The 13,169-nt window shown below is 41.6% G+C and overlaps 1 protein-coding gene across 1 annotated transcript in view; it reads right to left on the bottom strand.

Moving 5' to 3' along the window:
• LOC135710952 (protein bunched, class 2/F/G isoform) overlaps positions 1-13,169 on the bottom strand; it is a 606,346-nt gene that overhangs the window by 52,982 nt on the left and 540,195 nt on the right. The window contains exon 3 of the mRNA XM_065233679.1: positions 8,135-8,352. Within this exon, the coding sequence (XP_065089751.1) occupies positions 8,135-8,352 (218 nt within the window). The remainder of the gene's footprint in view (positions 1-8,134; positions 8,353-13,169) is intronic.

Here is a 13,169-nt window from a genome sequence, read left to right on the forward strand (position 1 = left end):
TTTAAACGAATGAAGCGGTTTATTTAAACGATTAGTTTTGCATTGCTTGACGTTTCGGTCGCTGTCTAAAGGACGGTTTTTCCTTTGAAACAACTTTTTTCGAGTTCAATGCCGTAGATTATAGGTGCTCAACATAAATCATTTAAGTTCTATGTTTCTTTACCTCTAATTGTCAGCCACTGCTTATGCAGACCCTTAACCACACTGACATTTAACATTCTGCTATGAATGCTTTTCAAAACCTACAGGGTTGAAACTTTTCTAATTGTGATCATAATTTTGTTGGAAACCCATGTAACAATTTTGGAGTTATGAGGGTTCTGTAGATTATTATTTGGACTTGTATAATGCTTTAAAACCTCGATAAAACTTGAAATGTTACTGGGGAATACTCATAGATTTTGTAATAGGATTTCATCTTGAGCCTTTAGAGCCTTCAAGTATTTGAGAAGCATGTCCCATAAACAGTTTAAGAGCTTTAAAGATATGGTTTCAAAGCTTAAGAATTAAGCCCACTAGACATAAGAGGTAATCCTGTTGGAACTTGTCTGGAGGACTATGACCATCGCGGGCTTCGTGGTTGTGCGGTTGGAAGCGTCACCCGTCGTTCAGGCGTAATTTGTGAGTGCCATGAAGTTAGGGTTCGATTCCCCTGCTCCACCCAGTGGAACTTTTTGCTACCCAAAAATTGTTAAGTGTTCATTCTGTGCAACTTCTGCTTGAAAGACACCGTCTTATAAATAAATACAATGTATGGTAGAAGGCCAAATATATACATAGCACTGCCATATACAGCAAACCATATATATCTGTCATATACCCTCGAGTATAAGAGGACCTCTCCAGCAAGTCCAACGGGCAACCTCTAGGATAAGTAGTAAGTACAAAGGGCTTAATTATATTTGGGAACATCTAAGACAAATCAAGAGAACTATGAGAGATACGAACTGTCAAGATATATTTTGGATATTTAAAGTTGAAGCACACATAAATATACAAGAAGGGCCTAATAAAAAGAGAGAATACGATCAAATTTTGCCCAAAACTATTTAGAAATCCACCCCAAAAAGATTCTAGAGCTACTTTCCTGTGAATCTTACCTCATATTTTCTTCTCTGCCAAAGTATATCAAAACCTTCAAAGAACTCCCTGAATCCAGCTCCCGTCCCAGTTTAATCATGCTCCAGATCTCCTCTTGACGTCCTACATCAACCTAAATTAAGCGAAAATCTAGGGCATTCAATCGGGTACGTGTAGTATTTAACCATTATTGTAGACTTCTCGAAAATTTTAAGACAAACTCCGTTACCTTCAACAGTCAAATATTTCAACTTTCACAGGCAAGATTGACTTAGGTTGACATAAAGGGTGTCCACGATGAAATTGCCACACACAAAATTGATTCGCATAATTCGAGTTTTCATCCGATTGCCATCAAATTTTCAGGGATTGAGAAATAACTATTAAACTTCATTTTACCATTTTACTCGTATTTTATTTACAGTCCATACGCAAATGCCCGCACCTTGGCCTTAACCCCGGCCATAAGATTCTGCACAACCTGTGAATCAACCGTTTTTTGCATATAAACCCATACTTTCTTCAGTTCCTCGACTGTCTTCACTACCTTAAGTCGTTTAAGAAGGTGTTGCTTCATAATCGCCCAGTACTTCTCGATGGGGCGGAGCTCCGGAGTGTTGGGAGGGTTGAACATTTTCGGCACGAAATTGACCTTATTGTCCGCATACCACTTCAGCACGTCCTTGGAGTAGTGGCATGAGGCCAAATCCGGCCAGAAGATTGTTGGGACGTTGTGGGCCTTCAGGAGAGGAAGCAGCCGCTTCTGGAGGCACTCTTTTATGTACACCTGTCCGTTCATCGTGTCCTGGGTTACGAAAGGTGCACTCCGCTTCCCGCACGTGCAGATGGCTTGCCAAACCAGGAATTTCTTCGCAAATTTGGACATCTTCTGAGTGCGGACATGCTCCGGAACGCTGAACTTATCCTTGGCCGTGAAAAACAGGTTTCCGGGGATCTGTTTGAAGTCGGCCTTCACATATGTTTCGTCGTCCATGATGCAGCATTCAAATTTCGTCAGCATGTTGAGGTACAACTTCCTGGCACGGGTTTTGGCGGACTTGTTCTGCTTCTCGTCGCGATTAGGGGCCTTTTGTACCTTGAACGTTCGAAGCCCAGCCTTAGTTTTGGCCTTCTGGACAAAACTTCGGCTTAGGTGCAGCTTCTTAGCCACATCCCTAACGGAGGCGTTCGGATTTCGGTTGAAGGCCCCAACTACGCGGTTGTGATTTTTGGTATTGTACGGAATACTTTTTCCTTCACTTCTGGGCTTCCGATCGGTGGTCAACCGTTCCTCGAACCGCTTAATCACTCGCGACACCGTGGAATTCGCGATTCCCAACGTTTTAGCGATGGAACGATGCGAGAGATCCTTGTTCTCGTGATGAATGCGCAAGATTTTATCACGCACGAGCTGTTCTTTCGACTCCATTTCCGCGAGTTTTGATCACAGGACTTTAAAACTTGCAGGATGTAAATAATGCACTATGAACTAAATCCACCCAAATTTTCATCAAATTCTACCCAACGGTTAAAAAGTTAGAGCGATTTCATAGTGTGGCAATTTCATCGTGGACGCCCTTTAGCCTAAATTTCCTGTGATAAAAAATATGCATTTGCTTTTTTGCCCCTTGCTCCCCCTCGTAGCTTAGTTTCCTAAACCAGCTCTTAAAATGCTACAACATTCATAAATAATCTCTAATGAGTACTGCAAAAAAGTTCAATGAAATTAATTTATTCAATTGCTCAAATCTTTAAAACTATGAAAACACTCCACCAGAATCTTCAATGAATGATTTGTCCGTTACCGCTTCTTCCGTAACAATTTTAGTGCCGTCCATGTCGGTGACCGTGCTGAAATAGCATCACAATTTGGTTAAAAAAACTCTTTCAGAATTAAATTTTCACGCCAACACTCACTTTATGCTTTCGACGTCCCAGCCCTTTGCCTGCCTTATGATGGTGATGATGGTGGCCTTCGTCAAAGCCATAACCGTATCCGGGAGCGTATCCATATCCGTAGTGCTCGGGACCTTGATGCCTCAGCCTGCGGCGATGTCCATGCTTACCATGATTGCCTCCGAGAAGGTACGGGTTCGGTACTCCAAGCGAATGGCCATTAAAGCTGTAGTTGCTGATTTCCTTCCGGAAGTTCAAAATCCGCATTCCGTGCGCTGCACCGACACACAGAACCAGTAGTACGAAGATTGGGATATGCTGCATTGTTACTATCGCTCTGTTCAACGATACTGGATCGAATGATTTTTCTATTGCACAATGCTTCTTTTTATATAATTAGCAATCTGCTACGCTAAGTTTTGTTCTTGGTTTGATTTGTTGTAAAACTTTCTAAATCAATCGGGCAGGGTCATCCCTTCCTATTGAATCTTCTCTTCGTATGCGTTGGAAATCGATTACAACTCTTATCAATTAAATTTCTTTGTTCTGCACCATTGGTTTACCGGTTGTGAATGCAGTGCAGTTGAACGTAATGCGTTCCTAAAACACGGTTTACCATGCACAGTACATTTGTGTTTTTCATTCCAACATTGTAAGAACAACTTAATAATGGTAAGGGCTAGCACAACTCCGAAATGCAAAGCTTTGCAAGCCATTATTTTACCCTACAAAAGCCTTAATTTTTAGAATCAATCAATTAAAAGACGAACTCAGAAAAAGGCCTCAGAAAAAGAAAGGATGGCGTAGGCTCAATTTCCGGTACAGTTTAGGATTTCCCATAAGCCATCAAAGTACAAACGACAGCTAAAACTATTCCTCGCTTTGCCCCGAAAATCAATTCGGAAAAATCTTATCCCAAAAGTTCATCGACCGAGCATTTGAAATTGAAGTGATTTGTTCCTTTCATCCCAACAATAATGCCCTTCCCGACGGATTCTATGTCAATATTTCTTCACAAAAGCCCACAATCTTCAAGCCTTTCCCTTTGATCTGATCTCAACCGAGTGCAAAAGAGAACAACCATCTGCAAACACAAAGGTCCAAGAGAGTCTCCTTCGGAAAACCGACAGAACACTGTGGTTTCCCCAACCAACATACGAGAAAAATAAAGACTGCCGCGACTGGCATGGCAGGAGGAAGAAAGTGTCTCTTTGATGAAATACCAGATTGGTTTGTCGATAAGAAAAAAGGAAAACCTGATCATTCTCTAACGAGGGAATCGCTAGTCAAAGCGTTGTGGATTCAAATGGATTGAAATGAATATGGAGATTATGGCGAATTACTAGCATAGCATAGCATAGCATAGCATATGCGATTGTACAAATCGTGGGTGGCTATATAATTCTCAACTAATACGTTTTGCAGAAAATATCGAGTGTTGACGCAGAAAATATCACTTGGGATTAGTGATTTTCCCCACACGAAAATAAAATCTACAATACAAGCATCGCATTATACCCCTGGCCACATCCTTACAATCGCAGGGGAAGGGAGGGAAAGTTAATCCAACATCTACTTAAGAAGGTGCAGGGAACCCATACTACCTTCATAGGTGTCACAGGAGGGAAAGAGTTGTGTTAGTGGGAGGGTGAATGATTTGGCAACTCTATTCGTCAATATAGAGCATTTGATAAATCAGTGACAAAAAATAAAATATAAATAGATAAAATGGAAAGATCTCACCCGATTGGCCTAGAGACTTTGCAGCGTCATGTTTTCAGAAATGGTTAATTTAATTTTTTCCCAAATGATAAGAATATCTAATCATAAATGTTGACAGTCAAATATCGACTACAGCTCAATTATTACATAAGATACGGCATAAAACGTAATTAAAGGTTTCACATTAGACCGAGGTTAGTAACATATATCCTATCATACAATTTTTTTTGCATTCCAAAATCTTTGTGTCCAGGATCTCGAAATGTTTTATGGAAAATTTATTTCGCTTTTAATTTGCTCCATAATACTGCAGACCACTCTGTGAATTCACCATGCTCTTCATATTAATAATAATTGTTGCCCAGCAATTCCCCGAAAAATACATCCACTTGGAGTACTCCTCAGCAGTATTATCCTGAAATTCTCTTTTATCATAGGAATTCCTTCCACTTTTGAATCATCTAAAAAAATTCTCAGAAATATCCTAAGAATACTCCTGCAAATTCCTTTGAAATTATCCACAATTTTTGATTGGAACTACCCTTGAAATTGTTAATTAAAATGCCTTGAAATTACCGTGATTTTTTTCTTTAGAATTTTATTGGAATTATCGTAAGAAATGCATTGGAATTATTTTCAGAATTTTCATTGTATTAACATCAGAATTTCCTTTAAATTTATCTTAAAAATTCAGCCCTTACTATCTTCTGCCAAGTTCTCTTCACATCTTTTATTATTTCTCCTCAAAATTTGTTTGACATTCAAGTTAGAACTCTCTTGGAATTCTTTTGAAGATCTAATATGGAGATTATGGCGAATTACTATGGGAAAATTTTGAATTTACCTTCATCGCTCTAACTTTAGTTCTAGTAGTCTAAACACTGAAAATTTGTGGTTGCCATGACAACGATTAACAAGCCACTTGTTGTTGTACTAAAATTGACAAGGGGTATTTAACTCTGCACACCTTAATCCAAACCGAGTTTTTAAGCAGTGCCGAAAGCTGTGCCAAGCGCTATGCCGAACGTGGTTTCAATCAAAGTGCGCCTATATTCCATGTGTTTGGCAACCCCAAGAGTTATGACTTTTTTTATTGTGTTTACATTCTCAATTTATCAGATGGATTAAGGCAAGCATTCAGCTTCTCTTCATTCTCATTAGTGCGTTTGCGGATCGGGAGGTGGAAGAGGAAGTAGAAGCCATCAAACCTGTACGGTGTTCAAACAGTCCACCAGATTCCGGCTCGATGTCCCTGCTGCTGATTCCATACAGATTTACAGAAACGAAGGCGTCACCCGATCGATGATGGATAGAATTGCCACCTGCTCCCTGTTAAATTATTCCCGGCTAAAGTAACTCAGAATTTGAACGGGCGAGAATTTAATCCCACCCTAGAAGCAACATCCTCGGGCCAGTTTTTAATAAATCCTCAAATCAAATTTTCAGTAATGAGCAAGGCCTTACAATTGACCGATCGGTAGACCACGCATCGTTCTGAGGTCCCTTGATACGTGCTAGTTCAACAGAAAGATGATGACAGAGATGCATCAGCATAATTGCCGGATCTGGTGAAGGGGATATGCTTGATGTCAGACTCGTGGAATAGAATGTAATTGTATTTTTAACTAAAATGATCCGTTCCTATAAATCCTATACTATTGGAATGGCCTGATGGAATATGTGGGGTTAATACCTATTGACTTCCCCCAGCAGTACTGGGACTTCATTCAACATTATATGGACATCCCTATAAAGTTCTGTCGATATCCCATGGTAGCCAATATCAATTGAGATCAATGACTGCGAACGTGAATAAACTGACGTTCATTGTTTTTGATTTTCATAATCACGGGATCCAACCAGTTTGCAATATAGGTAGCTTTTGACCAACCGTCGGTTGCTGGAGGTAACCAGTTTCAGCGTCTTGACTGTCGTATCGACAAGACCCTCTCGACCGGCCATGGTGTAGATGAACTAGATTGAAGTCAATCCCGAATAGCAGCTGTTCTGGATGAAATCACGCGCCACTGGGATTTTTGCTGTGAATCGGATGAGACGGACTGAGTTTTGCTAGATTTAAAGAGATTCACGGTTCAGAGAATTACTTAGAGATTTTTTTCAGAGCGATCCTCGAAACCGATTTATCGTTCTTAAATTCTTGATTGAATCGTTGTTTTACTAGTTTTATATATGAAAACAAATTCTCTCACTAGCTTCACTTTTGAGTAAACAAAGTATTCAACCGAGTAGTCAACCTTAGCAACGATTAGCAAAACGTCAACACTCAACAGTGATACCATTTTATATTATATCGTTTTTGTCCTACTAGCCAAAGTGTGCCCTATCGTGCTAAACATTGTGTCGTGCTGTGTTTTGGCACAGTGTGCAGAGTTGATTACCCCTTGGAAATTGGTGTTGTTGTCTGGCACATAGCCTATTATATCATTTCTTCTCATTTATATCTTTCTTTAAGGTGTTTCTTTGTAGTGTAAATTTTTCCATCACTCCTAGTAATTTCAAGAGCACGCAACTCAAGATCTACAAGGTTTATACACCTGCAAATTTCATACATAGCTTGTTTCTCCGCAGCAAACAACAAGTAGTATTTTCAACTCCGTGTATTCACAGAAACATTAATAATTTTACATGTGAATTTGCGACCGGCGACTAGCTCGGTCGGTAGTTGTTTTTTAAGTGTTACCAGAGATTTTCAGACGCTGCTGTTAGAAAAAATTGAGCCATCCGGCTCAAAACTTGGCTAAATCCATCAATTTAATAATGCGTACCAGTGCATAAAATGAATCAATATTCAAAATCTAAATACGACAGGGCATCGTTTGCTGGGTGTTGCCGTGGGTATTGTGGGTTTCCCAGGTACCTGGTACAAGCTTCAGTTAGCTGCGGTGGCTCTTATTTTCCTTCTATCCCTGAATAGATAATGCGAATAAGGGCGTCTATGTGATGTTTTGCTGTACCTGTTGTGGACATTAGTATATCCTTTTCTTTAAACTTTCTGAGGACGCCTTGTCTTGTCCCAGAAGTTATCCTTTTTAAAGCACTGATCTTCACAACATAAAGAGCACCATTACGGAGCATTAGAATTGATTAAATTATTCGCCGTTCTATTTGTCCAACGCTCCCAGTTGGGTGAGGGGTAGAAGATGAAACACACACATGGATCAAATCGGAAGGCGGCCTAAAAGATTGTTAATACTTGTTTTTTTTTCAAAATGCAGCACCGTATCGTTCACATTTCCTACATAAGAAGTAAATCGCAAGGGTTGGTTGCGCTACTGGAAAGTATCGCAAAGGATTATTCATAATTTGCTATTAGTTTCCAAATTATAGTTTAGTCATTCGAGCAACAGGACCAGTCCACCCCATAAATGCTGTTACTTCACTGCTATTGTGAATTATAGTACTGATGCTGACTTACGGGTACAGACAGATGGTTCGAGTCGGCGCTTAGAGGTGCTGCTGTTGCTGCTGCTGCCGCGGCCGCCGCGGCTAGATCGTCGGTGATGAACTGAATTGGCAAGGCCAGAACCTCGGGCGGTGCACGGCTAGCGGTCACACGGAGACACCGGTACGCACCGAACAGGCCCAGCACAACTGCGCCGATGAGCGAAAACGACAACAGGAAGTAGACGTATTCTGGAAGGAAAGATAAGAAAAGCGCGGTCGTTAGTGACGGTTGAAGTATATTCTATGCTCGATGTTTTCCAAATGGACGTTTCCATCTTTAAAATCATGTCAAGAAGTATTTTTGAGCAATCTGGAGTCATGCAGGCATGTTTTTGATGACTTCACACCTGGACTTTATGTATCGTACCCATCAACATGTGGACCAGGACCAACGGCTTCGTTTTCTTTTCAAAGGAAGACGTGACGAGAGACTTTTGATTCAGAAAATTCCAATGACCTCGGCTGGGCAATAATTGAACATCGTTTTAGAGATAATGCTATGTACTTTATTGTAATTTCATAAGGACATAAGGACTCACGGAAAGAATTAGAGTACCTCAAAAAATTAGACTGCAAAGTTAACCTCAGAAAAGCTCTGGGTGCTTAAAAACTATTCTGATTGCTTCACAACAGGGGCTTTGGAAACATTAGTGAAGTTCATAAAATGTTTGAAAAGCTCTGAGGATCTCAAAAAAATCTCAAGGAAATTTAGTTGACTCAGTTATTGTTCTAGATGGAGCCCAGGGTGACTCCCAGAACGTCACAACATCCTTAGAACTCTGAATATTTTAGAATATCTCTGAATTTTGATCATTTAAAACCTCTTTGAACTTCCACGATAAAGTCAGGAGTACCCTTAACATACATTGCACCTCTCCGAAGGCTCCCCAAGATCTCTAGATTCACCGAACCTTTCAGAATTTAACAGAGCCTAACAGCTACTTAACTTCAGAACTTCTCCCTTATCCTCTAAGAAGTTCTTGAGAAGTTCAGAGATTTTCAAAGAAATTAGTGAACTCTAGAGAAATTTCATGAATTATGGACTATCTAAGAGAACTCATAGAAGCTCAGAGTAACTTCAGAGAAGTTCAGGATACTACAAAGGAGTTTAGAGCACTGCAATGCCGCTCATGGCAAGTCCGTCCCATAGCACAAATCAGCATGCCGAGAAAAACGCGTTTTAAGTTAGGTTCGTATTATATTTTTTATTACACTCATGATCAGCATCAGCACTCATGATCTTTGGCTAGTACTAAAGAATCACAACGGAAAATGTTGTAAAGGATAAAGCGATTATCACTATTATTACACATCATGATCAGAAGCTGTTCGGGAGCAGCGTGAACGTTATCCACCCAAGAATATAACCATGAATAGATCAACTCTGATCTATCCAGGGCTGTACACTTGGGTGGATGACGTTTACGCTGCTCCCGAACAGAACCATTAGCGATCAACTCCGATAATCATCATCAACTGTCGTCGAGATTCCTGCAATTTAGAAAGTAGCAGTCTTCGATAAAGTTGGTCCGAAACCTTTCGAATGGTGAGAAGGTAAGTTCTGAATTATGACCATAGTGGAAATTACTGTATTTAAAAAAACACTTACGTGCGTTACGTAATATTCGAACGGACCCAAGTTACCCCTTGATTAGCTGTATACATACCAATATTTGCATCATTATAAACGTCAGCAAACAATTCAATTCAAAACGTTCATCAAATGCAGCCAAAATAGACCAGGGCATTTTGTGTTACCTACCTAGTTGTTCGAAACTTTTCCCCCAACCACCATCGAGCTTGTCGTCGAACTTCTTCGGGCACATCATGTTTGTTGGCATACGCTCCAGAACAAGGGAGAAAAACAAAGGCACAAGACCACGTCCTACTACACGTATTGTTCTACTCCGAACCGACCCAGCCCAACCAACGCGACAGCGCACGCAATCTTCCCTAGTTCTAGCTTTTAGGCAGCTTCCTTCCGTCGTGTCCGCTCGGTTTCACCAAGCCACCCCTCAGTACCGTCGGAAAAGGATATCATTTTTTGCGCAATCCCGTCTCGTGCTGATCCCTACGGAACCGCAGACAGTCAGACTCTGCCTACTCCAACAGACACTTGCTGCAGTGTAGGCCGACCGTCACCGCCGCCGCCAGACAGACAGACAAAAACGCACGGGGGACGACGACGACGACGACGACGACGGCGCGGTAGTCTCTCGTTGCCTTGCTCCATTTTCCGACCCTTGCTTGCTTAGTCGCCGGGTTCAGGGTTTGCCGGCGTCCCTTTCCCTAGTTGTGCTTCACTTCCTGCTTTCAGCCGGCCTGACTACAATTCCTACCTCAGGGCAACGGGGCAACGCAACAACGGGTTGCCGGTGCGGTGTAGGATCAGATTGATTCTGTCCCTCTTTGTATTTTCGTTTCTTGGCTGTCATGTCGGGACGACTGTGTGTTGGTGTCTGGTGCGAGTACCACTGCACGCACTTTGAAGTATTCTTATGTCGGCAGTGATGACGGTAGCAGCCAGCGTCTGGTGACGGTCGGGGGTCGATTACGCTTTTTCATCACACGGTTAGGACTCAGCCGGTGCCGGTAGGACAAAGTTCAATTAGACGGCAGGTATTAGGCCGTATAACCGTCTGGATTAAACGATGGGTATCCGCTGTGCGATTAGTCGTCGAGCGGGGTTTCATTGGATGGACATTTTGCCGAACGATTGATTAATCAAGGGGCATAAACACGGCTGGTACCCTTGATTTCACATTGTCCCAAAAACCGACAGTTTTAAAAGTATGTGTTGTCATCGGAAATCCCTAAACGTGAAACTCGACTGTGACACACTATCTTTATTGGTAAACAACCACCTAATGATGAAAATCCCTGCCATGAGCTTCAAAGTCGCCGACTCGGTAAACCAGGGGAATCTTCTTTAGACGATCTGATTTCGAGCTACGCTACTCGCCAGGCGTAGCGCCAAGCTTTCGTGATAAGTTACAAAATTTCCTGACGTCTATCTGGAAATTTCACACCTCCTCGCTCATGTTTCGAGCTCATCAAGATAGCAGCAGACCTCATAAACTAATTGCTCGTAAATTCCTCTTGGCAGAAACGAAAACAGAGCAGCTCAGAGCAAGTTTTCAAAATGGCAAAACGGTTTGTTAGTGAAATGCGTGACTAAAACCATCAAAAATCGCTTCGCACGAGATGCTTTGCTACCCCTCATTCGGAAAAAGTTATCGAGAAGGAGAGACCTAGTGCCTGCAACCCGTAGGTATTTACAAACACATCACATGGTGCTGTAAAAAAAAAACAATTACATGTGCACTTGAACAATCAATTTGCAAGCCCATCACACGCGCACCCACTTCCCACATTAACCCCTCCAAATGCAGAGAGCCTACAACCCTACTTAAAAAAAAAACTATACGGGTTTGCAACGGCACAAGTAGCACAGTCAGTCGGCCCAGCCAGACAGATTAATGCTTATCTTATCACGAGGGCCGACGCTGCTGCTGCTGCTGTTGCTGCCGCCATGCCAGACGAAGCACATGAAATATAAAAAATAAATAAACACCACCAACGACCGATCGTCGAACGGCCGAGACAGACAAAGTGAAGCATTAGGAGCGCACATGTTCGGTGTGTTCAGGCTCTGCCGAGAGTTTGGAGGACGTCGACGACGGTGACGGCGACGTCAAGTACTTGTAATACCTACCTATAGACACCAGCTGGGAGATTGCAGGGGTGTACTCTAGTGGGTGGTGGTTATCAGTTAAATCCGTCCAGATGTGTACACTGGTGTACGAAAACTTGGACACATTTTGGATTCCGATGAATTAGGACCGAGTAAATTTTTCTTCTAGAGTATTCAGTCTGATTTTAATTACTCATGATAGTAGGATGCCTATCGTGATAAAAAATCGTTTGTATATTAATTTATTTGATAAGGCTCAACCGACTTAACTTAACAGAGCCGAGGATTCATGGTCACTATACAATACATCTTAAAGCTATAGTCAAAAGGTACAACACAATAAACACTTTATCTTCCGCTATCCAAAAAGCCTCCTCCATCAGAACTGGAGCCGCTTCCAGTAGTTTCATTGTATGGCAAATTGTTGTACGCCAACGAGGGTCAGAGCGCGTCCGTTGCAGCAATGGACGCAAAACGTGGTCAGCACTCACACACTCATCACGAAACGGTTGCTTTCCAAAGTCGACGACGCATCGACCGAAAGAACTGCTGATGAAGAACAATGAGGAGGACCACACAATGGTTGCTGCCGAGTAAACAGACGATCGCGTAGCACACATCGAGAGTGGACTGCTTTTGTCGACAGCCGAGTGAACACTGATAAAAAATCGTTTGAAACAATTGATAATAACGATAATTTTGTCCTTTTTGGCAAGTAATATTACACCATATTTGACACGATTGAAGTGCATCCACTTTGATGTGATATCAAAATTAATATGGTGCGCTCATCTGATACAAACAGATTGATTTTATTTGTGCGGCCATATGAGCGCTCACGAGCTCCTGTGAAATAGGTACCTTCATCTCGAAATATTTAAACAATTAGTGGATGCCAGTTTTCACTAGACGCTCTCTCGAAGTGAAGAAAATTGCCGCACTTCCCACGAAAAAATATTCCGAGATAGGGGAAATGACGGCTTCGGCATGCCAGACTATTTTCGGCAACCCAAATTGAAACACTATTTTCACTGGATTTTCTTACGGAAACACTTCGCTGAATGCATTAAAACGATTCTTTATGCTTTCAGCTTCAATTTGACTATATTTTTACCACTGAGAAAAAGCAATCTAGCAAGGTTTTCTTGAAATGAAACACACGCACTACAAATTGTAGATGATTTCGAGTTGCCGATAATAGAACAGCAGATTTACATGCAGTTCAAATGGAACGGTTGCCGAAGAAAACCTGGAGCTTTGTAAAAGCGTTTCAAAACAGTTTTTGACAATTCTTTCGACTGAAATTGTTAGA

Source organism: Ochlerotatus camptorhynchus, unplaced genomic scaffold (assembly GCF_037179485.1).
Source record: "Ochlerotatus camptorhynchus isolate MF236.1 unplaced genomic scaffold, CSIRO-AGI_Acam_v1.1 ptg000408l, whole genome shotgun sequence".
NCBI classification, from domain to species: domain Eukaryota; kingdom Metazoa; phylum Arthropoda; class Insecta; order Diptera; family Culicidae; genus Ochlerotatus; species Ochlerotatus camptorhynchus.